The sequence below is a fragment of the Equus quagga genome, chromosome 2 (genome assembly GCF_021613505.1).
Source record: "Equus quagga isolate Etosha38 chromosome 2, UCLA_HA_Equagga_1.0, whole genome shotgun sequence".
NCBI lineage: Eukaryota > Metazoa > Chordata > Mammalia > Perissodactyla > Equidae > Equus > Equus quagga.
The window spans coordinates 78225711-78253102 of record NC_060268.1 but is presented as its reverse complement, the minus strand read 5'-3'; the positions used below and the strand labels follow the sequence as shown (position 1 = coordinate 78253102).

Sequence of the window (27392 nt, the reverse complement as noted above, 5' to 3'; positions counted from 1 at the left end):
AAAGAAGTGTGCAAACATGTACCAAGAGAGAAGCACAGAATGTCATAGCAGCATTACTCTTAATTGCCAAAAGTTGACAATAATCACATGTGCATCAGCAAGAGAATAAATAGGTAAATGGAAGCACGTTTATGTAATGTATTATTATACAGCAGTGAACATGAATCAACTACACCTATATGCAGTAGCATGGATGAATCTCACAATTTTGAATGAAAGAAGCCAATTACTAAAACTATTTTTGATTCCATTTATATCAAGTTAGAAAAGCAGGCAAAACTAAACTATATTGTAAATGGTAAAAGTATAAAGTTGAAAGCATTGCAGTGATTACCCTAAAGTGAGGGAAGTGGTGAGCTTTTGTTACACTGGAGGGGAGGAATGATGTGGGAGATGAGGCATGAGAGGCCTTCTGTGGGGCTGGCCATGGTCAGATTTTCAAGAGTTAAGAAAATGGGCAAAGATAAGAACAGCCCCAGCCCCCAAATTAGATACTATTTTATTACCCACCACGTGGAGAAAAATGTACAAGTCCAGCATTACCAAGCATTGGTGAGGATGTGGGTCAATTTGAACTCTCATAACCTGTTGGTGTGAGTATAATTTGTTAAAATATTTCACAGACAGGTCGGCTTTATCTAGTAACATTGTATACGCATGTAGCATGGAATGGTTCTCCTTTGAGGTATGTACACTTAAGAAACTTGCCTCCATGCACCCCTGAACAAGACAGACCAAAATCCTTGCCTTACACTTTGATGGGTGGAACAAACGGTAAACAGAATGAATTTTAAAATCACCTCCTTTTATTGGGTTTTTTTTAACCTTTGTTTTACCTTTCAAAAGTTTTACCTCTTCCCTTGTTTACCTTTTAAAACTTGGCCTTGAGAATCATAACTCTTCTTTTCCCATTTCTTGGGACTGGAAAGAAATGTTGCAAATAACATGAAAATGGAGATTTTGGTTAGGACAGTAACCATAGTGACCATAGCTGTGTACCTTGGTCTGGGCTGAACTGCTCTGCCAGCATTGTTCCCAAACACCGGGTCACCATGCCAGCAGCACAGCCCGGCCAGCCTTGGACAGGATGGACCTTGCCCAGAGCACGCAGCAAGTGTGTGGGGTTGAGGGGATGAGCCCACTGGGGGTGCTGAGTTCTGTGTGTCCTGTGGGTCAGTGGGACATGCTGCCTGTGTCTGCGTGAGAGGAGCGGGGAGAATGACAAGCACCGAGTGGCCCGGGTCGGGGGCCGCTGCTCCTTCTCTGGGGAGGGTTGTCGTGGGGGAGCTGTTCCGGCTCCTTTAGCTGGGCCCCATGCCCTGCGTGGACTTCAGCCCTGGAGACTGGAGACGTGTCTAAAAGCACTGAAGGCACAGGCAGCTTTCCCGCCCCTCCTCCCATAGGTGGGGTGGCCGAGGCCAAGGGGCAGTGGTGTGTGCAGGCCCCGCCCTCCTCCTGGGGCCTGGCCTCAGCCCTGGCTCTCTTCCTCTGGCCTGGAGCAGATGTGGAGAATCACTACAAGATAATCTTGGACACCCAAGTGGGCCCTCCATTGTCTCTCACTCAAACATGTGTAGAAATCTAGAAATAAAATTGTAATTATTTTAGAAGATCGAATTAAAAGAGCAAAAACGAAGCATAAGGTAGGTAAAGAAGAAACTATCCAGAAGTTTAAAATAGAGGAAAGTTTGGCTATGGGAAATACCCTTGACCTATGGCTGTCCCTGTTTTATTGCACTTTTCTGGAAGTCTGCGTTTGCGAGCAGTTGAGTGTGTGTATGATCGTGGTATGGAGGACTCCACCAGAAACGGCAAGGAGGAGATGAGGGAGGGTGGGGATGGCCGTGGGAGCGCGGGATGCGGTGACTTCTTGCTCCTTTCTGCAGCCTGGCTGAGGCCGTTCCACTTCGGGCTGCAGGTTGGGGCCCGGCGTGCTCCGTGGGTGTCCTCCTAGGCTCCAGGCTTTTTAAAACACTTAAATTATGTTTTTTCGTTCCATGTTTCTAATTTTTCGAGGCATTTTTATCTATTCAGCATTTATTGAATGCCTGCAAACTCTCGGCTTTGTGAACACTATGATGGTGGGATGTGGTGGCTGCCCTCAGGGAGAACCCAGGAGACAAGTGACTACAGCTGGATAAACTGTCTCCTCCGGAGACGGGGCCGGAGTGTTCTGCCCAAAGGAGAAGCGAATGGCTCTGGAGAGGGAAAATCAGGCCTCAGTGATGGAGCTGGAGTTGGGTTTTGACAGATGAGTAGGAGTTTGGTAGGCTATAAAGTGAGACAGGAAATTGCGCACCTTGGGAGCAGAATGTGCCAAGTCACAGAACTATGAGAACATGTCTCTATGTATAACTCAGTATGAGTAATTTTCTGATTACTTACTTTTATCTCTTTCTGTTATTCATCTGTAATTTTCTGTAACTTAATAGCTTAGGTTTCTTCAAATTTATCTTTTCTTTTTTATTAATGGCTTTTAAAATAGGAATTTGAATTCATAATGGTGGTTTTCATGGCTTTTGTCAATAATAATTGTTTTGGCTTTATTACTTAAAGGAAACTAAAACAGGATGCTTTGAACTGAGACATTTTCATGTGTTCTTAATTGTGTAGCTCCGGTGTACTGGGCGGGTCAGGGTGCCGTGCTAACTGTGAGGTCTGTCTGTGTTCCTCTGTCTAGATTAAGTTTGACAGTGTCGAGGTGTGTGTCTGCTGTGAGATGCAGCACCAGTCGTCAGGCTGCAGCAACCTCGGGGACACGCTGAAGCTGAACCCGCTGCAGGAGGACTGCAACGCCGTGAGGCTCACGTTGAAGGTGACGGCCGCGGGCCCTGCTTGTTCATGCGTTTCACCCCGGGCATTACAGACGTGCTAGGAAGATTGTATTACTGTATGTATTCCTTGATTTCCTAATTCACCTAGGTAGGTTCAGTGCAAGAGGGAATATCTTTCCAGAGAACATTTTAAAGGATTATAGATTTCCACTTGAAGCGTGTTGCTCTCTGGATCTCATGTTCCATTTTTACCATTTCTCCTTCCTGCCTCTGACATATGCAAAGCAGGATGTGAATGGTTGAAAGAGATCTTCACAAAGGGGGATGTGCTGCATTCTACTGCTTTCCTAACATTTTTGCTGTTACATCATCAGGGAACAGATGGGTATTTATTTTGCCTTTTTAAAGTATTTGGAGAAAGAAATTTTACAATTTCCCATGGCAACCTATCCTCACGTACAGCGTCTGATTTTTTAAAAAATGACATGGAAAATTGTTTGCATTATTCTTTTCTTTTTTTCCTACGAGTGTTTTTTACTCCTGAAAACAAAATTGGCTGCTTAAAAATGCATATGAACAATGAACCCAGTTCTCCTCTTTTCCCTGAATGAAAGAGTGCTAAAACTGTTTTGAAAAGGTGTGGCCATGGTGAAAAGTTGGTGGCAGAATTGTGTTTACCGTGTGTAGGGAGCTCGGTATAATGTGTAGAGGGGACTCCGTGTGCGGGGAACGGGAAACTCCGGAGAGCCACCCTGGAATCTGGGGAGAAGGGAAAGCAGTGTCCCCTCTGGAATTGGGTGCCTGTGATTTGTCCTCCATAGGTGTTTTAAATGCTGGCGAGATTGACCACTTGCTCTGGGTGAGCTCCCTGTTGACGCCGGTGCACCATGGAAATGGTTGGCAAACGAGCACGATGTAGAGACAGAGGATGCTCCTAAAGTACATGATGGGAGTGGGCCCCGCGTCCTGGCTCCTGCTTTGTTTTGCATGGAGGCGTAGTCCACGGTCAGTGGTCCCAGCAGCCCACCAGAGCGAGAGATACAGCAGGGTCAGAGGAACCAAGACTGTAGCACTCAAGGGCCCATCCTCTTACCTGCAGGGTGTTTCTTGCTCGCCCACGTTGCATACAACCATGGCTTTTATCTTATTACGTCCTGGGGCCAGTCAGGGTCAGTGCCTGAAGCCTGCCATGGCCCTTCACAGCTGTCCTGCGATGGGGACCTGGGCAGCCAGTGCTCACTCTGAGATCTCCTTCTGACAACTCCTAAGTCACCTCCTCAACCTGGGCACCTTATCTTTCCATGGTTAAAAAACATAACAAGACAGCAGGTAAGTATAATTACAACGAAACCACTACCCCGAAGAGCTGACAAATCCCCGAGGGAATCTCACATGCTGGAGGCCACTTGAGTGTGCCAATGCAGTTAAGCAGCTAAGTCACCTCTCTGATGAGTTGAGGGTATTTGGCCTGCTCTCCCAAGGCCTCGGAGTTCTTATTGACATGTGCACTCAGTGGACCCTCCCAGGACCCACTTTCATGAACCACCAGCCCCGAGGATGACAGTGGCTCAAATGGTGATGATGGTGTTGGAACAACAACACTCCCTCTGAGAACGCAGCCAGGCCTCGAGTGAGCTGGCGAGCTGGCAGTCTCACCCTTTGCCGCCATTCTAGTGCCCTGATGGGAAAACCACTTGGGGTGGGGTAGTAAAAATGGAACAAAGTGAAGGATACGGAAGTCACGAAGTTCAAGTCAAGGCTTGGGGGCTTTGGTGAATGGCTCACCCCATGGATGTTCAAATTGCCCAGGACAATGGTAAGAATTGAAGACAGAAGAAAGACCTCACCAAAATTCTTAATGAACTTATTTAAAAAAAAAAAAAAACTTAACTAGAAGTAAAGACTGTCAGAGCTGGTGGCACAAGGCTCAGAGGAGGCAGGATTTTTGACTGAGGTGGGAGGCCAGTGGTGTGAAAGTAGCAGCAATGACCAGCCTGCCTCTGCCCCCAGCTGAGGGCCTGATCTTGGGGGGAGCTGAGTTTCATCCAAGATGAAGGGGGTGGGAGACCATTAGAAGTGAGGTCTGTTTACTGCTGTCTTCCAGCTTTGTAGTTTTCCAAAATTGTTTTGGCTATTCTAGTTCCTTCCCATTTCCATATAAATTTTGGAGTCAGCTTATCAATTTCTACAGAAACCCTACTGAGATTTTGATTGCGATTGCATTGAATCTATATGTCAATTTGGAGAGAATTCATATATTCATGCTATAGCTCTCCATTTTTTAGGTCTTTTTTCATTTCATCACTGTTTCTTTCATCAGTGTTGTAGTGTTAGTATATAGATCTTAACGGTGTTTATAATATTTATGCTTAGAGTATTTCATGTGTATTAGTGCTGTTTTAATGGTATTTTAAAATTTTTAAATTATTCTGTGTTCATTGCTAGTACATAGAAATTTGATTTTTGTTATTGATCTTCATGTTGTGAACTTACTAAATTCACTTATTGTTTCTAGTATTCTTTGGAAATCTATGTAGACAATCCTGTGATATGCAAAGAAAGGCAATTTTACATCTTTCTTTGCAATCTGGATACCTCATTTCTTTTCCTCGCCTTATTGCACTGACTAGAACCTTCCGTACAGTGCCAAATAGTAGTGGTGAGAGCGTATGTCCTTACCTTGTTCTTGACTTTAGGGGTAAATACAATGTTAGCTCTAAGTTTTCCGTAGATGCCCATTATCAGGTTGTGGAAGTCCCCTTCTATTCCTAGTTTTCTGAGGGTTTTTTTAATCACGGATGGGTTAGATGTTTGTATACTTTTTCTTCTTTATTCTGCTAATATGGTGAATAACATTGATTGACTTTCGAATGGTGAACCAGCCTTGCATTCCCAACAGAAACCCCACTTGGTCATTTTTTCCTGAGATATATAAAGTCTACTGATGACCCTGTCAAAGACATTCTTCATTTCTATGACTGTGCTTTTTATTTCTAGCTTTTTAATTTGATTCTTCCTTAGAGTTTCCATGTCTCTGCTAAATTACCAATACCACCTTGCATGTTGTCTGCCCTTTACACTGGAGCTGGTATGTGACTCCATCTGCCCCAGGTGTGCAGGGGCTCATGTCTTTCCGTGCAGATGTCTGTCTTTCCTTAGAATTTGGGTTACCTGATTGCCTTGTGACCTCAACTGTCTGATCGGTTCAACTTAAGTTGTGAATTTGCAGTGTCCAGTGTCTAGTTGTTGTAATGGTGGGGGCAGTGCTCTTTTTAGCTTTCTGCATCCTAAGCAGAATCTGTAATCATTATCCATAATGATCTCCCCTCCCCTAGTATAGAATTCTTGAGGAACGCATTGCTTTTTTTCCCTTAGGGGTTCACAGATAGTGTGCCCTTCTCTTTTGACATTAAATATTGCTGCAGAGAAAGATCTTAGAGTGAGCCTAATGCTTTCTCCCTTTCTGGTATATGGCGGTCATTAATGCTGTTTAGAAATTTTTCTAGCTCTGCACCTTCCCTCTATGTGGTAAGATTGTACTTCCTAGTCCCCTTGTGGTTGCTTAGGGCCATGTGAGCAAAACTTAGATGTGTCGCTTCCAAGCCCAAGTGTTTACCTGTAGTATGAGATTCTCCAGAGCTCTTTCTCTCTGGCCTGGTAACTGGCAAATTACAGGGGGTGGCTACACTGTCAGCCTGAATGACTACCATGGGCAGAGTTCCTGTAACTCACCCACATTACCCACATTGCCCACATTGGACGTGTAGCATGAGTGAGAAATAAACTTTTGTTTTTTAACCCACTGAGATTTGGGGGATGTTTGTTACCACAGCATAACCTAACCCATCCTGTCTGATACAAGACAACATTTTTTTGTCCAGATGTCAATAGTGTTTTTGAATTATCAAGTCTATTAACTTTGCTATGATATGTCTCGATACTGATGGAGCTTTCTTGAATTTACTATGGTACACAGTATACGTTTTGCACAGTGAGTTTGCATCTCACTTTATTTCAGAAAAGTTTTATTGAATATAAATTTGAATTTTTGCCTGTTCTCTTTGTTTTAGGTTAACTGTACATTTCTTGAACCACTTTACCTGTCTTTCATAACTATCACTTTTTTCTCTAATTTTTTAAACCCTTCCTTTTCCATGTCGTTTTGCTGTTTTTCTAAAGCCTCTCTTCCTAGCCTCATTTTCTATGTGAGTCTTATCTCTGTGCTCTGCTTTTGAGGGGATCTGGAGTTTTGGCAGCTCGCTTCTCAACTCTTTGTTTTCTTTCTCATTTACTCCTTGAGCGCTTGTGTCTCTGCTTTTAGCTCTTAGATTACAGCAGCCTTCTCTGTTTAGTCCTAGTTTTCACCGACAGATGTCTCTAGTGAGTTAATTACAGTGGAGTTTTCAAAGCGTTTTGTACCTTTCTTAGATCTTTTCTGAGGTTTGTGGATACTTCAAAGCACTAACGTGAATTCTTAACCCTTATCGAGCATTATGCTCTATTTAAACAGGCTTTAGTGTAATTAAGATTTTGTACTTCCTTCTCATAAGAATAGGTGCTGCTTCCTCTGAGACTCACATAGATCTAACTGCCACACTCTCCGGTTTTCTTGTAATGAGTGGTGCAGTCGTTTTTAATATAATCGTGACTCTTAAAGTCATCAGAGCCAGGCTGTGGTTGATGACTGCCCCACAGTAAGGGGTCCGCAGCAGGGCCCTGGTGTTGGTCCTTGGTGTTAAGACTCTCAGGACACACGTGGGTAGTGGGAAAGAGAGCCACTCTGGGAAAGAGCTGCTCTGCTCCTGCGTGGAGCCAATTTCAACGGGAGTCCTTCCTGTAGCTTGCAGGTGTTCTTGACACTTAGCAAAAGAAGGTGCGAAGGGGAGTGTTGCTTCGAGTAGTTTGCATTGCTCGCTCTTTTCTGGTCAGCAATTAGGGTGGATTCACTGGTGTCTTAATCGTCTGATTTGAGGCTTTGGTTATCTGATTAGTGATACTCCGTGCCTAAATTTCCATATTAAATTATGGACTATCCATACTTTGTATCTAATGAACTCAGTTTGTGCTGGGGAAATCCCGTGTAATTGGTTCGGAATCAAAGCTCCTTTGATTTGAGTTGTGTTTGAATTAACTGATAGTGATTTAATGGGATCGTCTAACTACTTCCCTACCCTTATGCCACTTTCCCGCCACTACCCTCTGATGCCTGGAAGGTTGTACAGGCACAGTCGTCTTCAGGGAACACAAGCAGAAACCAGTCTTCTTCCTGGTTAATGAAGACTGTATTTGGAGTCCAGAAGACGATGCAGACACTGCTTCACTCATCCCTCAGATTGTTTTCAGGGGTCGAGAGGCCCTGTAGCCCCTCTCCCTTCATCTCTTTTCTGCCCTTCCAAACCACCCTGCTCCCTGATTCTCTGGTTCTTCAGTGGAGAGCCCCTGTGGGCAGACAAGCCTCTCTCTTGAGGGTATCGATAGTCCCTTAAGCATACTGACTCCTGCCGTGTTAAAGATTGCTGCTCCACCCTGACAGGGCACAGAGGCGACCCAGAACTTCATGGGCCACACAGAGATTCCCAAAATGTAGAGCCGGAGGGATGGAGCATCCTGTTGTCCGTCCCCAATTGTGTGGGTGGGAGGACAGCAGCCCAGAGGCAGGTCAGATGGCTCCTCCAGTCCCTGAGCAAGTCCGATGGTGCTCAGGGCTCCTTAGAGGGTCTCAGTCCTTCAAGACTCAGGTCCTGCTCCCTGACTATAGGACCTGGCTGTGGGCATTCCATTATGAATAGTCCCTAAATAAGGTGGTCAAAAAATTAGGATTTCAGGGCCAGCCCTGGCAGCCTAGTGGTTAAGTTCGGCACACTCTGCTTTGGCAGCCCGGCTTCAGTTCCCAGGCGCAGAACTACACCACTCGTCTGTCTGTGGCCATGCTGTGGTGGCAGCTCACATACAGAAAAAGAGGAGGACTGGCAACAGATGTTAGCTCAGGGTAAACTTCCTCAGCAAAAAAAGTTAAAAAATAAAAATTAGAATTTCAGCATCTCCTTTCCCAAAGCACTGGACAGTGGTGGACAATTGCTAGTAAAAGAGTAAGTTTACACGTCCCTTTCCTGATTAGATAATGTCTAGGCTTTTGGAAGATAAAAGATGTTTTGGTAGTTTTATGGTTGTCTTTGCCAAATCAAACTCAGCAAAAGATTGTAACATATTTTCTGATCAGTATTAACAGAATTTTTAAAAGGTTACAAAAATCAGAATTGTTAACTAGTGGAATATGCTTCATCATATGCTGATATTATATCTTTGCTGTATCCCAAAATGTCATTACGGTTTTATTATAATGACATCATTCTAATTCAACACAGAGTTAAAGATCCGTATCTGGTTTAATTTATCAAGCCATAGAAAACCAAATTACTCAAAGAAACCCTATCAATAGATAAGGAGATAAAAGTTTCCCAAGAAATCAATCAGTTACTGAGTTTCTGTGCTTTCTTATCTTATCTTAAAGATGCTTTATCTTTGTCTCTAAGAAAGTTAAAAAAATAAAGGCAAGACAATTTCCTAAAAAACCTAGAGACCTGAATGATAAACTCATCATTTAATCTTGAGTAAGTTCTTAATGATGCTAAAGAAATAAAAATGATTCTGAGAATAAGTGAATGGTCAGCATTTTGTGACGAAACTCATGCATTGACTGGCAGAATGAGACAACACACACACACACACACACACACACACACATACACACACACACCTGTGAGAAGAGACCTTTCCATTTTCGGAAGTGGGCAGCTACCCAGAGCAAGACAGATGTGTCACATCTCTGTACAGCTTTCTTCTCACCCCTGGGTTCCCACGGGGGAGATTAATGGGTCCCTCTGGCCCGATGGGATCCAGTCAGAAAGGAGAAAGATGTCAAATTCCTGCTATCCCCTATGCGAGCAACCATGTAAGGGAGTGTCTAGAAAGAGTGAGCCCTCCTTGCCATTGGACACAACTCATCTCTGGCACGGCTGCCCCCCTGCAATTGGGAAGAGAGTGCCTGCTGTGCCCCTGAATGGCATGTCTGCTCCTGGTTTCCAGTGCCACTGAAAGCCTGCCTCCCTGCCCTCTGATTCCAGTGGCACCACTTTCCCCTGCGTGGTCACAACACTGAGTGTTGTGGGGCATCCTCAGTCACAAATCCGTTTAGCATCAGTACAGTTACACACCCTTTGGAGTAATCGTACAGAGCAGAGGTTCCACACAGGAGGGCTGGGACTTACCTGCACCTGCTGAGATAAAACAAGGTCCAAGAGACTCAGATGTTGAGATAAAAGTGTTTTTAGTAGTATATTTCTAGTGGTCCATCCTTAGGGGCTGCCTTGTGGGACTGGTTTGCTCTGTCAGTCTCTCAGTGCTTCCAGCCCCACCTAGGCCTGGAGGATGGGCTGCAGGTGCACATTCACCTCCCTGCAGTGGGTGAGATGAAGGACCAGGCACCAGGTGCACAGGCCCAGGAGGGCCGCTCACTGCTCAGGATCAGGTGCTGTCCAAGGTACCAGTCCCTCGCCTTTGTCCCTCCCTCGGTTTTCCCCTAAGTCTCCTTCTCTTTCCAGCGAAGATACATGGCGTTCCAGGGAGATTGTCCAGGCAGAGCCCTGGCATCTCATGCTCTCAACCCCACCTCCTCAAAACCCATCTCCTCCACACCCGCACGACAGCCCTCTCCAAGGTCACCGCACGACCCAGGTGTTTCCCTGAACCAAGCCCCCACCAGGATGTCTCGGCGGGCACCCCAGCTCTCGGGCCCTGGACTCATCTCCCTCAGTTTGCTTGTCCAGCTTCCACTCCCACTAGGTCTGCATCCAGCCTCAGCCAAACTCTGCCATGCGATGTTGTCCTCTCTCTGTCCATGAGCACGAGTGGACCCGTGCCCGAGAGCTCCTCCTTCTCTCTTTTCCTTACACCTCTATGGCTGGCATGCCATCCTTGGATGAACCAAACTGTCTGCTGTTGCCTCGCCTGTGCTCTGACCAACAAGACCTGTGGGCGACGTCATGAGGCCTGTGGTTGAGCACTTACGCCCATGGTCATCAGCCACACCTGACACCAGCCTCACCTGGTGCTGCACACTGCTCAGCATGTCTCCTGCCTTCGTCTAGCCATCTCACTTCTCCACTCTTTCAAATGAGGATTTCAGATCTCCCCTGTATTGGTCAGTGTTCTCCTGAGAAACAGAACCAATAAGATGTGTGTATGTATATAAAAAGAGAGAGAGAGAGAGAAAGCTATTTTAAAGAATCAGCTCACATCATTATGGAGGCTGATAAGTCCAAAATCCGCAGAGTAGGCCAGCAGGTTGGAAACCCAGGGAAGAGCCAAGGTTGCAGTTCAAGTCCAAAGGCCACAGTTCAAGTCCAAAGGCTGTCTGCTGGCAGAATTCCCTCGTGCTCAGGGATGTCAGCCTTTGTTCTAGTCAGGCCTTCAACTGATTAGATGAGGCCCACCCACATTAGGAAGGTAATCTGCCTTACTCAGCGTCCACTGATAGAAGTATTAATCTCATCCAAAACACTCTCACAGAAACATCCAGAGTGATGTTTGACCACAGATCTTGCCACCACAGCCCAGTCAAGTTGACACACAAAATTCACCATCCTAACTACCTCCACCCTGGTCTAAGCACATTCTCTGTCCCCTAGACCACTGGGTCGTTTCCTGACCAGCCTTCCCTCTTCCTCTCAACCTCCTTCAACCCACCGCACCCTCCACACTACCGCACGGGGGATTAAAATTGCGTATCTGCTAAAGGCACCACTTGCTTTTAGGGCAAAGAACTAAATCTTGAGTGTGTCTTAGAGTCTCACCTCCTCTCTGGCCTCAGCTTGTGACGTTCTTGCCTCTCCCCTTCGCTGCAGCCACTCTGGCCTCCTCCAGCCTCCAGGACACCTTGCAGGGATCTCCGTGCCTAGGCCTCAGAACACGCTGTTCTCTGTGTCCGCAACTCTCCTCCCCATTTTGGTGAGCGCATGCCTCCTCCTGCTTCGGCTCTCGGCTTTCCTCAACCCCTCAGACTGGACCAGGCCCTCCTCCGTCTAGGTTCTCATAGCCCCTTGTACTTCAGCTTCAGATGGCAGCTCTCACAGACGGCAACTATGCCTTTGTGTGGCTTTTTCATTAAGTCTGCCCCCTCCAATCTGTAAGCTCATCAGAGGCAGGAACAGTGTCTCTTTGGCGACTGCAGCTTACAGCGAGGGGCAGGATGAGCAACCCTCGGTCACTGTTCTGCAATCAGTGAGAGTTTTTAGTTCATTCACTCAGCACAGTTTTTGGAGCACTTCTGTGCCTGGGTTGGACACTGTGTTCAGAGATAAAAGACACAGACTCTGCCCTCCAGGTCTAGTGGGGAAAAGTCACAAGCAAAACAGATGAATGCAGTGCACTGCATTATTTCCACTGTGACGAGAAATAAAAGTATTAAATTGTGCAAGTATTTTCAATCCTCCACTCTGTCCTAAGGGAGGGCCATTATTTTGCTGAGTGGAGTTATGGATAAATCTTAGGTATGCACAGATGACAGCTATAAGACAGAGAGTAAGCTGTAAAACTTAGTTACAAGACAAGAACTGGTGACGTCTAAGAAACTGAGGGAGTGGGAAGATACGAAACAACGTCCTGAGTTCTATTGCTGAATGACAGCAAACACACACACAGCTGTAGAGACAGTGATCATGTGACCATAGGTGCTTGGCCACACACATACCTCACCTCTAACTGAAATGACTAGAGACCTGTACAAAAAGGTGTATTAGTCAGGGTTCTCCAGAAAAACAGAACCAATGGGAGGTATTTATGAGGATATTTATTGGAGGTATTGGCTCATGTGGTCGTGGGAGCCAAGCAGCCCCACAGGCTGCCATCTGCAAGCGGGAGGACAGGACAGCTGCTGATGCAATTCAGTCCAACCTAAAGACCTGAGGACAGGGGGCCAATGGTGTAAGTCGGGTCTGAGTCTGAAAGTTTGAGAACCAGGAGTGCCACTGTCCAAGGGCAGGGGAAGATGGGCATCCCAGTTCATGCAGAGAGAGTGAATTCCCCCTCCCTCTGCATTTCGGTACTATGCAGGCCCTCAGCAGATTGCATGATGCCCATCTGCCTTGGTGAGGGCCATCTTCTTTACTCAGTCTGCTGATTCTAATGCTAATCTCTTCTAGAGACCCCCTCACAGAAACAACCAGAAATAATGTCTTACCAGCTATCTGGGCATCCTTTAGCCCAATCAAGTGGACACATAAAATTAACCATCACAGTGTGGAAAAGCCTGCATGACATTGGACATTAAGGCAAAGTGTCAATCAGTCCTTTCTAGACATTTCTGCCAGACATATTGCATATAAGACCAGAATGAAGAAAGATAGAGGGGCAGAGCTTATGCCTCAGCTGCATGAGGCCTTCCAGGAAGTCATGGAAAGCCATTCCCCACCTCAAGAATATGCCCTAATTTTGAAGAGCAGAGACTGATAGGTGAAGGTGGTTGCTGTGGCAGATGGAGGCCATTGTGGTGCCAAGGGGTATTTTAGTTGGGGGAGGGGTGCCCAAGACCCCCATCATCTCCATAGGCTGCACTCGCATTATTTGAAATGGATAGCAGACACTTGTACAGTCTAATTCAATGAGCTCTGCAAACACAGCTTCAGGATACTGCCCCCGCCTTCCACCCAGATGCTGCTCTGGAACCTCCACTAAGTAGCCATTCTGGAGCCCCCACCAAGGGACATGCTGCATTTGGAGTCCTTTGGCTGCTGTGATATAGGGCATTTTAGGATTGAGGATTAAGATGATATAGGATTAGGGGCAGCTTCCTGGGGAGAATCTAGTACCTGGATGCTGTGCCACACAGGTGGACACCCCCCTCCATCAGGGGTCCCTAGTCTTTGGCTCATTCAGATAAGCAACCCCAAAGAGATAGAGTCCACGGCCCAGCTCCCTCCCCGCTCAGGCTGCAGGATCTCTGATAGCTAGCGCAGTCTCAGTGTGCCAGCACAAACCCTAGAGGGAGGGTTATGACTAAGGCTAGCCACACACTAGTTTGTCTGGGAGAGTTCCAGTATAAATAATAATAGACCCCACTTTCACTCTCAAATGTGTCCCAGTCACTCTAGTCTCCAAACAAAATCAGGGGCTCCAGGAGGAGCTCCACTGCCTTGTCTGGGGGTACATACAGACTGGTGACAATGCTCCTAATTTACATAAGCACACCGTGGAGACCACTCCTGGAGATGAGTGGTTATTCTAAAGCACTCAGTTATATTCAGGGCTCTAAATTAATATAGGAATGCTGAGAGGAGGGGAGTAACGAGGAAAATATGTAGTATGGGAAAGTTTTCAGTAATAATTGAAGGATGAGGCCTTTTGAAAGAATGCATAAAAACGGTGGAAGGGAACGTGAAAGCACAAAATTACTTGTAACAAAGGAACCAGATGACACCTTTGGGGTCAGTGCATGCATTCACTCTCTTGATTGTGGTTATGGCTACATGGGTGTGTGTGTGTCAAAACTCATCAAATTGTATGCTTGAAATATGTGCTCTTTTTGTATCTCGGTTATACCTCAATGACACCGTTAAATGTCTTTGTGACAGATAAGCAAGCGGGTGAAGAAGAAAGGGATAAAAGCGAAGACAAGATAGAGATGAGATAATGCAGGAATTCAGAGATTCGTTTAGGGCATTGGATTTGATTCAGAAATCAATAGGCAAATGGCTGTGGAAACTTGAGGAAGGAGTAATAGAATCATGGCAGAGCTGAACAAAATTGTTTTGAGTGGCTTCGTGTACCCAGGCCGCAGTGGAGATTGCCAAAATGAGAGGGGCCTCAGGACAGAGAGCATCTGCTTAGGAGCAGGATGTATTGTGAGAGAAACGACTTAGCAGTGGAATAATACACAATAGTATTGTTTTACATTTCGCCCCGATGTGGCTTTTCTGGGTCGCCATCCTTTGTGAATCGCATTGCACGGCCTTTTTAGATCCATCATGCTGTTTCCTCCAGCACCACCCCGGCCCATGGAGGTCAGCGAGGCAGACTTTATCACTTAACATTTGAGAGAGGAGGAAATGGCCTCAGAGTGTGCTGAAGTCTCATAACTGGTGGTAGATCCATATTTTTGTCGTTAATACCAGATCTGGTGCTTTCTCCGCTGGCAACGTGATCCACTCAGGAGGAGACAGGCAGAGCAGCGACAGGCCCGGGGTCATTTCTGTTCACACAGAGATGCCCTTGGCAGGTCCTTGCCCTGTCTGTCTCCTGGCACATCTGAGAGTTGCTGCTCCACCCAGCAAAGGTAGGAGCTAGTTCAGCATACTGAAGAGTCTGAGAATAGTTTAGCAAGTACCACCCAGATTTTTCCAATCCTATTATGTTTACGATATTGGCTTCCAAGCTTTTTTCAAATAGAAAATATATTATTATATATTACTACAGACCCAGCTGAGACCCCCAGCCAGGGCTCTCCCTCCCTCTGCCTGAAATTCGAGGTTGCCCAGAGGCAACCACTATCCTGAGGTTAGTTTTGCAATTCCCCTGCATGTTCTTGTACTTTGCTAAAACTTTACATGAAATTTGACATAATCAGTACCATAAGCAGTTTTCTCTTTTCACCCGCCATCGTGGCTTTGATGTTGCCCCCTGTAGACACGTGTAGCTTTAGTTCCGTCTTTTTAACTTGTGCACAGTTGCGCGGTATCTGAACAGTCCCCAACTCGCTCATCTCTCCCGTGTTAATGGATATTCGGTTGCCTCCAGTTTTTCACTATAGTCACAGTCCTAGAATGACTGGCCATGCGCTCGTCAACATGTGCCCATGTGCTGGGTTTTCTCTAGTGTGTGTCCTCGTCAGGATGTGGGGGAAGCCCACCTGCTCTTTGACCAGACGCTTCTCATTGCTCTCCAAAGGGATGCCACCGACCTCATGTTCTCACCGCTGTGGAAGAGGTGGCCTTGCTCTGTCCACACCTTCACTTCCTTGTGGGGACTTCTTGAGGTTGTTGGGCTTTTCATATGATTGTTGGCTATTTGTGTTTCTCATCAGTGAATTGTCTGTTTTGTCTCTTTTCTTGTTAGGTTCTTTATTCTTTGTTCTAAGTGATAACCTTAGTCATAAAAATCTCGCATGCAGGCTGTGACTTGTTTAGTTTTGTTTTGAATGTCACTTGTCAGAGAGAAGTTTTCAGTTTTAATGCAGTCAAATTCATTTCCTGTATGATGTGTCCTTTTTGTCTTGCATTTAAGAAATATTTTCCCATCCTGAGGTCATACAAATATCCTGTATTTTTTTCTATGTAAGTTTTAAAAAGTTTGCTTTTCACATTTAGTTCATTAATCCACCTGGGGTTTAATTTTGTGTGTGGTGTGAGATATGCATTAATTTTATTTTATTTTTCACATACAGATAATCATCAGTTGTCACAGCACCAGTCTGTGGTCACCTGTTTGTATGGTCCCCTGTCAAGTTTCTATATTTGAAGACATGTATTTCTGAGTCTGTTTTCTTTCTCGTTGATCTATAGCTTGACTCTTTCTCGATACCACATTAAATACTATTGCTTTATTATTCTTGTATTTGGTAGAATAAGCCCCTACTTTGTTTCTCTTCAAACTTGTCTTGATTGTTATTGCTCATACATAAACACACACACACACACACACACACACACACAGCCATTGTTTGTAACTGCATTGCATTTTTAGGTTTGGCGAGAATGGTCATTTCTGGTATACCTTTCCATTTATTTAGGCTTCTGTTATATTTTCAATAAAAATTTTATATTTTTGGCGTGTAATCTTGACCATCTTTTGTTAGCTATATTCCTAGGTGTCGTATAATTTTGATGCTATTGGAAAAATAGGATTTTTTAAAAATTACATTTTCTTATTTACATTATTCCATAGAGAAACTCATTTACTTTTGTTCATGGACCTCGCATACAGTTGGTGCTAATCCATTGTTCTATCATTTCGCCTGTAGGTCATTGGAGATTTTCTATTTAGAGAGTTACGTTGTCTGGGGAGAGTGACAGTTTTGCTGCTCCCTTTCTAATCTTTATGTTGATTATTGATTTTTCTTAATTTTTCCTGTCTTCCTGCACTGGCTAGGACTTCCAACACATTGTTGAATGGAAGCTGAGCCAGGAGGCATCCTTGTCTTCTTGCTGATTTTAAAGGAAATATACTTAATAATTAAGAATAACATTTGTTGAAAATTTCTGGTACTAAATAGTATTTGCCGGGTTAAGGAAATCCCATTTTATTCCCAGTTTGCTAAGAGATTACCATGAAAAAGTTTTAAATTTTAGCAAGCACTACATCTATAATGAAAGTATGTATGTGTGCACACGGGTGTGTGTCTATACATATGCACATATAACTTTATTCTGTTAATATAGTGAATTACATTAATGGATTTCTAACATGGAACTATTTCTGCATTTATGGGATAAAACTCAGCCACAGTGTTCTTATATGATTTTGAAAATCTACTTTATATTTTATTAAGGATTTTTCATTGTTTTTCTTGTCATATTAATCTCTCTCTTCCTTTTTCATACAGCTCTTGTCTAGTTTTATTTTTTTCAGTTTATACTAGCCTTAAAGGATGAGTTGGAAAGCATTCCCCCCTTTTTCTCTCTGCAAAAAGTTTGCATAAGATTAGGTTTATCTGTTGCTTGAATTGCACGTTTGGTAAACTTGCCTGTAAAACCATTTGGGCCTGGTCGTTTCTTTGTGCGCTCGGTGCATAGTTATGTACTGAGTCACTGGATTGTGGTTTATTTGGGCTTCCTCTTTCTTCTGGTGACAGTTGAGTATATTTTGATTTTCTGGAAAGTTGTTCATTTTGTTCAGGTTTTCAAATTTATTGACATGAAGAAATTCATGTGTGTACTGTCCCTGTACTTATGTCTCTTTTAATTTCTGGTATTCCTAATTTATTTCTTTTCTTTCTTTTGTTAATAAGCCTTGCCAGAGACTTATCTACTTTATTAATTTTTTTAAAGAACAAGCTTTACTTGTATTGATCCTCTCTATGGTTGTTTTTTCTAATTTTCCTTAATTTCTGCTCTCATCTCCATTTAGTCCTTCCTTCCAGATTCCTTTTTCTTCTTCTCACTTCTTGGGTTGTGTGCTTTGTTTCTAAATTTTAGCCTTTCTTCTTTTCTCCTGTAAGTATGTAAGATTTTACGTATCTATCTGCATATTCTAAGACATCTAACAATGTCTAGCCATTTTTTGTTCAGTTCCAAGGATTCTCTAATTTTCATCATGATTTTTCAAGCCTTGAGTTATTTAGCAGTACGTTTTGAATTTTGCAGATATGTGGAGGGTTTTCTTGGTTATCATTTTGTTATTTATAGCAAATTTAATTGCACCGTAGCTGGTAAAACTTGGTGTGCCTGTGTCTTTGGTGTTAGTTTGTTGGGATGTGCTTTGTGCCCAAGTTTGTGGGGTGGTTTGTAAATGTCCCACATATCTTGTTGGGTCCAGGGTTCTGGTCCACTTCTGTGAGATGGGCCTATTGGGCTCTTCTCTGTCCTCACGAGCTGGTTGTCTATTGGACAGGTTGAGACAGGTGTGTTAAAACCTCCCCTATAGTGGGGGATTTGTTCATTCATATTCCCGCTGAGGCTTTCCTCTATTTTCTGGTCGTTCTAGTCTTGATCCTCTTTCCCCCCTGAATTAGGACCTCATTCTGGGTTCTAATCCTAACCTTCTTCTCTCCGTACTGAGCACACTCTCCTGGGGCAAGTTTATCTGCTTCCCAGGCATTGTCCCTATCTCTCTGCTGGCTGCTCCCAAATCTAAGACTCTGGCCCAAATCCAGTCAGTTTCCTGCCAGACACATCCGGCAGGTGGACCTCAGCCATCTCAGGCTCAAATGTCTCAAACTGAGCTCATCCTCGCTGCCCCCTCCAGCAACCAGCAATTCTACACCTCCTGCAGCCTGCTTACTCTCAGCCAGTGGCTGCCTGTGGCTCTGACCACAGACTGACTGTTTTTTCTCCTTTACTCCCACCTCTTATTGTCACTGCATCTTCCTAAATGTCCATCACATTCCCCTCTGCTCCTTGTCCTCACGGCCGCCTGTGGAAGGAAGAGACTTGCAGTGTGTGTGTGCACGTGACTCCTAGGGTCGCCCTATTCAGTGTTCTTGCATTGTCCAGGGGGGAGACGAAATTGAGTCTGGAGTACTTCCACACTAGCAAGAATATTCACACCGTTTACTTAGAGACTAGTTAGACCAAAGCAAGGCCATTATCATCCGAGCCTGAAGGGTATTTATCAGAAGGTTGGTGAGTAAATCCCACTTCCTAAGACAAACGTAGCCTCTTACTGCAAGAAAACAAGTAGAGTTTCACGTCAACATACCCCAAAAAGTGTAAGAGCCTGCAGAGAGCGTGTCTACAGGCCACGTCATGGTCACAGCCTGTGGTTAGATGGTCCAGTTCTATGCAGATCATGGCTACATTTTCTAGTTAATAGTTGACTATCACAAGACCACTTCTGTCCCTTCTCAAGACACTAGAAAGGAAGTCTCAAATACAAGATGATCTGATATTAAATAAATATGGATTTAATTTCAACAAAACCTCACCCGCTTGGAAAATGCCCTTTGCCTCTGTGCCCCTGTGGTCATTGTCTTGTCAAATAAAAACAAATCCCAACAGAGATAAGGAGAGACGCCATTCAAAAAGACTATTGCTGCGGGGAGAAAGCTTCCCACTCAGGACCCGCAAGCGTCTCAGATCAAACAGGAAGGGCTTCTTTCTGGTGGGTAGGGAGGAAAAAGGAGGCCCAGCAGAAATGTGAGATGTTGAGTGAGCAAGGGGAGGCGAGCAGCCGTCTGACGGGAAAGGCATTCCCAGGAGAAGCTGATGGGGAAGTTCTGCTCTTTAGAGCTTTCTCAGGCTCCGGGGCAAGCAGAGTTCAGGGCCTGTAGGGAGGAGAGAAGCCTGACCAGTGTTTAGTCAGGACAGAACAGAGGGTCGGAAGTGGGCAATTGAGAACACTTGGTCAGGACATAAACATTCTTGGGGCCTGGCATCCTTAATTCCTTAGGATGGCAGCTAGTTTGCCCCAGATGTTGAATTCTGAAAGTAACTTTGTGAACCAAGAAGAATTCTTAAAGTAACTGTGTAGACAAAGTCCATTTCTCCTGGAGCACTTTTAGGCACTCAGTTCAGTTAGTTCCTACCTCTGTTCCCCTTGCTGGGGCGCCACCCTGGCCCCGGATCCCTCCGCGTGTTGCCCAGTCTGCTGTCTCCCTGCCTCCCCGTGGCCACTCCCCACTGCCTACTCTGCCTTCTCCTTCCTGAGTGGCCTTCACCTCTCCTTGTCCTCCAGGCTCTGCACTTGCTCTTCCCTCTAGCAGAAACACTGTTCCCACTCCCTCCACCACCTTGGCTTGCCTCATTCCTCTTCAACTTAGCAGTCCTTAGCAACAGAGCAAGGGAGCTCCAGGCCCGCGACACCCAGACCATCCCTAGCATGGATGTCCTGGAGATGAGCTCGGCGAGGGCAAGGCCACGTCTGTCCTCCTTTCACCTCTGTGCTCGGTCCACTGTGGACCCTCCACCAATATGTACTGAAGGGAGGAAGAGAGGGAGGGAGGGAGGAAAGGAGACAAACACTGAGCTAAGGATAACTTCCTGAAAACAGGTAGTCATAGCCATGGGCGCAGAAAATATGTCAATAAGACAAAGACCAATATGTTCTGGCATTTTGATTCATAGGGAGCACTCATGTCATATTCCAGAAAGCTCACGTAGCCTTGCTTTTTAATTTAGTTTAAAATCTATCCAATAGCCTTCTGTGGACGAGGCTTCCACCGGACTGCTGAGCTTTTTCAAGCTCCTATTGGTGTGACTGACCCGCTGAGACCAAACCCTCCTGTCCTCCCCCCGCAGCTCCCAAACGGGACCTGTCATCCCAGCTCCTGCCGCTTCTTTCCAACCTCATTAAGTTAATGGCGTCGCCACCACCCCGGATACTTGGGGGAGAGCTGGGGGGTCATCCTTCTCCCCCTTCAGTGCAGCTTGTCAATTACCTTCTCCCCTTGACTCCACCTCCTACAGAGCTGGGGCGCCGATGGGAGATCAGGGTGTTGGTGCCATGGCTGCAGGCGGTGTAGCTGCCCAAGGGCCTGTGGTAAGAGGGGCGATGGCTGGAATTGCTCTCGAAACAGATCACCTGGCAGCAGTGGGAAGAGGACTGAGAGGCCTACAGTGGGAGGCACAGGGACTGGTTTGGGCAGAAATAACGGGGAGTGAACCTGCAGAGGCCACAGCAGCAGAGGAGAAGAGGTGATCTGATAAACATTTACAAGGTGAAATTGGCAGAGCCTGGCCACCAAGAGGCAAGGGAGAGAAGGGTATTCTGAAGCCCCCAGGGCCCTGGCCTGAGCAATCAGCGGCTGGTGCTGCCCCGTCAAGCATGGCCTCTGGCCCAGGGGCTTTGCGGGGACCTTGACCTAAACGTGACTGTGGGCTCCTGGCCCACATGTGCCATCACAGGGGCTTCTCTGGCAAAGGGGGAACCCACAGGGCCCAGCCTGCGGCTCCTCCTCGGCCCTGTGCTTTCCTTGTTCTCTGTTTTATCTCTGTCTGGTCCGATGGGAGGGATACACCTTCCAGCTTGGAAAGGCCTCCCCTCTGCTCTTCCTCCTTCTTCTCCCCATGGCTTCTTCCCCTGCTCTGAAGATGATCAGATGGTCCAGGAAGGCCTACCTCTTTTGGCCCCCCCACCTGGATGTGCCAGAGGCTGGATGTGCCACACAGCTGTGCACACTGAGCACTGTGGATGCATAAAGCATGAGGGTGCGGGTGCAGGTGCAGGTAGGGGGCAGGGGTGTGTGTCGGGGGTCCCTTCTGCCAGAGTCAAGTAATCAACAGCATCCTCCATCTTTGCCCCTCTGCTGTGGCCTGTTGAAGTAGTTAAACAAGGCGGCCATTCAGTGGGGGTGGCTCTAATGCCTTGGGAGCCTCTGTAAGCAAACCAAAACTACACCCTAGTCAGTGCACCCAAATCCGGGGAAATGAGACTCAAGGACAACCCATCACAAACAGCCGAATCGTCTTTCCCAGCTAGGCAACCACTTAAGCTGTAGCCAATCAAATCCTATCCTTGCTTCGCTTCTGCGGCTTTTCTGTAAAGACCTCCCCTCACCCAATTGATGGATCGCTCTAACTACCTGCTCAAGGCCAATATTTGTATGTTCCAACTCTCTTGAAAATTTTGCTCTGCCTCAGTTTACCTTTTAACAAGCTCTAGAGGGCATTTAAGGAAAATTGTCTCGGGGAAGAGACATGCCTTTACCTTTAAAGAAGTGGTAGGATGTCAGTCAGGTGCAGCCTGGACATGTTCCTTCTGGTTATGAACAGGATCTGAGTGCGCAGGAGGCAGCAGGCTAACACGATGGTTTCAGATGGAGGTACTCAGGTAATTAGCCATCCAGAATAATCCCAGCTACTGTTTGTTGAACCTTGCTGTGTGCTAGGCGTTGCTCTAAGCACTTCACATCTGTGAACTAATTTAGCCTTCACAGGAACTGTGTGTGGTGTAGGTATCATTGTTCCCATCTTACAGATGCAGGCACCGAGGCACAGTGAAATGAAACAGCTTCCCACGGTCACGCAGATCGTGATGGTGGAGCCAGCACTCCCAGCTGGGCAGTCTGGCTCCAGAGGCTGGGCCCTCACTGCCATCTTCAGTGGACAAGTAGATAACACTGCCACCAGGGACATGGCTCAGCCACAGGACAGTGAACACGCATGCTCGGAACAAGCAGAAGCCCAGTGAGAAACTGATTACTTTCTGAATTAGTAATCAGTTTCAAAAAATGAAAATATGTTCACTCTGTATTGTGTCTTTTAAAAAAGTTCTTTGAAAAGAGATAAACCACAAATTCATGCATTACCTATGTGCTAATGCTCTTAAACAGTCTATTTTGTGACGTATAGCTTCCCTTTCCCAAGCAGGCCCAGTAAAGGCTTTAAGCGTGTTGAGTATTCTGCCTCTGAAACACTCTGTGAAGGGAAGTTCTTGCTTTACAAAGCAGTGGCAAAGCCTTATGTCTCCTGGTATAAGATGTTTCTAGTTTTGACAGACTCCTGTGAAAAGGCAATTTGTCCCTTCCTTGCCAGCTGAGTAAAATGTCAGTGAAGTCACCTTGCAGTTCCGTTCCGTTGTCATGCAAGGAATGAATTGTCATTTTGATACATGGGGAAAAAAAGGATATGGCATCCTCCGTGAAGTCAACACACAAATGATGAGTGACTCGTGGGATCTCCTAGTGAATGAGGACACATCCCAAAACTCAGGTGGTGCCTGTAAGCGAGTCATATCTGTAGATGTCTTTATTTAAGAAATTGCAATCTTAACAAGTCCTCATTGGCAAATTTTTCTTCAAGTGTTAAGATCGTCTTATTTTTCCTTTTAAGATAATGCTTGAGGGGCCAGCCCAGTGGCGCAGCGGTTAAGTTCGCACCTTCCTCTTCTCAGCGGCCTGGGGTTCACCGGTTTGGATCCTGGGTGCGGACATGGCACTGCTTGGCGCGCCATGCTGTGGTAGGCGTCCCACGTATAAAGTAGAGGAAGATAGGCACGATGTTAGCTCAGGGCTAGGCTTCCTCAGCAAAAAGAGGAGGATTGGTAGCAGTTAGCTCAGGGCTAATCTTCCTCAAAAAAAAAAAAAGATAATGCTTGAAATAAGATTGCCTACTTTTTTTTTCCTGAGGAAGATTCGCTCTGAGCTAACATCTGTGCCAGTCTTCCTCTATTTTGTATGTGGATCATTGCCACAGCATGGCCACTGATGAGTGGTGTAGGTCTGCACCTGGGAACTGAACCTAGGCTGCCAAAGCAGAGCGTGCTGAACTTAACCACTAGGCTACCGGGGCTGCCCAAAGTCTGCTACATCTATTTGAATCTTAAACGTTCCTCCATTCATCTAAGTGAGTGGAATTTTCTTTCTTTTTTTGGCTGTCAAGAGATTAATTTTAACCGTGGAGTTCTCACTTATAAATAGTTATAATCTATTGCTTGTGTACTTGGTTAATAAAAGACATTCTAAGACTTTTTAAAGCAATTAAAAATTTAGTTAATATTCAAAAGTAACATAAACATAGGTAATTATTACATCTGTTAAATACCTGAAAATGCTTCATGCTGTTCATAGATGAACAACTTGCTTATTTGGGTCATGTTGATCCCCTGGTCCCCAGGGGTGAATTTATGGATGGAGTTCTGAGGTGACTGAAGTAAAACCAAAGGTGAAAACAATCGTAGAAGACAGCAAAATGAATGCTGCCCACCTTTCTCTGAAGCTGGTGACTTCCTCCCCTGTGTCCTGGAACCTCCCATCCTGAGCCAACGTGACACTGCCTGCAGCTTGCACACCCCTGCAGAAGCTCTCCCAGGAGGGTTTGCCTACTGCACTTGCCAATCTAGGCCAGTCCTCACCTCACAGATGAGGAAGTCAAGGCCCAGAGCACTGAGGAGACGCTCAGAGCCACACTCCCAGGGGGAGGAGGCTTCCTGTGCAGGGATCTCTTGTGTAAGCAGGAAGTGACGTAAAGAAGATGAGGGGGATTCTGTGTTGGGAGTTGGGGGGCTGGCTTCAGTGCCGTCTTCTGTCATAGTCATAGAGAGGGAGGGGGCTAAATAGGGTTGGGACCTGATCATGAGCTCCCAGATAACCAAGCTTTGGTCTAAAGCAGTCCCAATGTCCAGCATCCTCCTGGCCCCTCCTGCTCAGCCCATTGCTGAGCTGGACTCTGCCATCCTGGACAAAGCTGGCTGGACAGTTGAGTGGACACCTGCCCAAGCTGGGCTGGCGAGCCCCTCCCTGGCCCGGGAACTGGGAATCAGAGCTAGGCCAGTGACTCTGGTGCCAAAGCTGCATGATTCATCCTGAAGCTGGTCCGCGGAGAGAATGCAAGAAGGCCACTGTGGTGGGGAGGCAGGAAGGGGGCTGGAGAGAGTGCAGGCAGGGGAAGGAGCAGCATCAACTTTATCCAGCTGCCCCAGGGGCATCCCTTTGTGGACTTGAATCAGGGAGGGACAGGAAACAGGTACCCTGGCACTTCTTGCAGGGCACACTGCTGACCAGAAGGAGTGGACCCTGGGTTGTTGAGAGGCCACTGGCCAGTCCAAGGAGAGTGTGGAAGCCCAGCTCAAGGGCAGGCACACCTGGAGCAGAGGATGGATTCCCAGTGAGCTTGGTAGCTACAGAGACAGACACCAAGGAGAATTTGGATATGGGGTGTGCTGGGTGAATCAAGGAACCAAGGATGATGCTAGGATTTTGGCTCCACCAGCTGTAGCGATGGCATTGCTGTTAAGCAAGAATAAAGGGCCTGTTTTCTTATCATCCTCTCTCCTCTCCCTGTCCCTTCTTCCCCTGGTCCCCCGTCACTCTGGGCTCTGCTCCTTGTGCCTCAGTCATGGGGCTCCTACTCATTTTCTCTCTCCATCCATCCTCACTGTGCCAGTTGAGACCTCATTGCCCCTCCCCAGGGGTATGGATCCCTGTGCAATTACTGTGGCTGGGTCCTCGTTTCTCTTGGTCTCCTCACTGGCTGAGCTTCCTCTTTTCAGCTGGACTCCCTCCAGATGACCGTGTAGCCACTCTCCCTGGAATCAAATGGAAGAGGTGCCAAATGGATACTGGATCAATATGGTGCCTATGCAGATAAATTACTGAATCACTTACTGTTCTTCATAATCAAAGCTAAAACAGTAAATAACAATGGAGCAGCGATTTGTGGTTTTGATCTGATTCCTAAAGTCAAGATTGGTCCCTGGCCTTGTGACTGTGGATTTATAGGGCGAACTAATTGATTCCTTCAGTGCTGAGATTTTCCTTTAAGCAAGCTCAAATCTAATTGACCTTCAATTCCTAGGCCAGAGAGGTACATTAAGGGTTGTTTCATGAGTGCAAACACTCTGCTGCTCTTTGACTCCCTGGGGAGTTACTCTGCGCTGGGAGAGGCAGCACAGTAATTGAAGTCAATCAAGGTTAACTGACATGTGCCCCGCAGGCCGCACTAGGGGCTGTGCGCACACCTTGGTCAGGATTTGGTTCTAGACCTTCACATTCGAGGTTATAGACGACAAGAGTGTTTTAACACAAAAAAAGATTCTAAATGGCTTTCTGATAAGCACACAGTGTAGTGTCTAAAGCTGCAAAGTCGTTGGTCTTTTTCTTTTTTTTTTTTTTGTTTTTACGTTTTCCTTGAAAATCATCCCACATGAAAACAGAAAAAGCATCGGAGATCGAAAACAGAAAAAACTTCTCGGAGCATCGTTATTTTGACCAATGGCAGATTGAGTTGGAGTACTTGAGACAGAAGCACCTTGGCCCCGCCTCCTAGCCGCCCTCGCTCTGCCTTCATGCGCATGGGCCCCAGGCCTCTCAGGGCTCCTCCCGTCATGCTTTGAGTCCTTAGGTGTCGGCATCCATCACTGCCTGCCGCTGGACCGCACCGAAGCTCCTTCCTTCAGTGACTCTGCTTGGGCAGTTTCTTGAACCTTCTGGTCACTTTCAATTCTTGACATCGAGTTATGTCCCATTCAAAGCTTCAGGCCACATGCAGTTTAGATGCCCCATTCCCGTTGAGGAGGGCCATGGTCCCTCTTTACTCTCTCCAACCCAGCATCTATGGAGTGAGGTCTGGGACACTCCCATCCTGTCCCTCTTGGGTCCAGCCCCTCTGGTTCGCAGGCAGGTGGAGGGATGCGGGACGTACCCTTGTTCTTCTTCTGTAGAGGTGGGCCCGCTCTGCCTGCACTTAATCAGGTTGATTCCTCGGCTCCTGTGGTCTCCGTGTATGTGGTGTGTTTGGTTTTCCACAGCGTCAGCTTTACCTTGTCCTCTCCCTTATTCAGAAAGTTGTCCATGTCCCCTCGCATCGCGATAGCAGTTAGAGTGCCTGGCTCCCCCGACCCCCACTCTATGGCTTACCAGGAGCCATGGGGATGCTGAGTTCTGCACCAGGTACAGCTGCCCGGCTCTCAAGGGCATTCCGTGTCCTCTGTGTGACCACTCTTAGGCAGTGCTCCCTGCCCGGTGCTTCCTGCAGGGTCTGTCCAGGATGGCACCATGATGAGCAGTGCGTGACCCCGGGGGCGCTGCACTCCTGCCCCGTGTGGAAGAATTGGCCTGCCCCTGGGCACTGGCTTAGCACACTGATGTTGCTGATGGACTCTTTCCAGAACTGGATATGATGTCACGAACAGGCCCTCTTTCACCACCATCAAATAGATTTGACAGAGGCTCATTTTATAAACTTTGGCTTGGTCTGAAGCCCTGTGTCTGCAGAAGGCAGCTTTGCACTGTGTTGGCTTTCTTGTCCCAACTTCAGCACCAGCTCACAGCCAAAAAAATGTTGCCATTTTTTTTCAAAGCGTTTATTTTTTTCAAAGCATTTCCAGTGTTTTAAAGGTGTTATATTATTGGTGGATGAAACACCCAAAACTGATCATTGCCAATAAAACTTCTCTTGCCTGGAAGATTGGTTTAAAACTTTGTCACCTGTCTTTTTTTCCCCTTTCATCTATTTTTACATTACTTGACATTTA

At 46.3% G+C, this 27392-nt stretch overlaps 1 protein-coding gene across 2 annotated transcripts in view; it reads left to right on the top strand.

Moving 5' to 3' along the window:
* Positions 1-27392, top strand: part of ENTREP2 (endosomal transmembrane epsin interactor 2) — a 431496-nt gene that overhangs the window by 359645 nt on the left and 44459 nt on the right. The window contains exon 4 of one of the 2 annotated variants that reach the window (XM_046655164.1): positions 2681-2815. The exons of the other annotated variant lie outside the window; for it this stretch is intronic. Coding sequence (XP_046511120.1) covers positions 2681-2815 — 135 coding nt within the window. The remainder of the gene's footprint in view (positions 1-2680; positions 2816-27392) is intronic. 2 annotated transcript variants of the gene reach the window in all.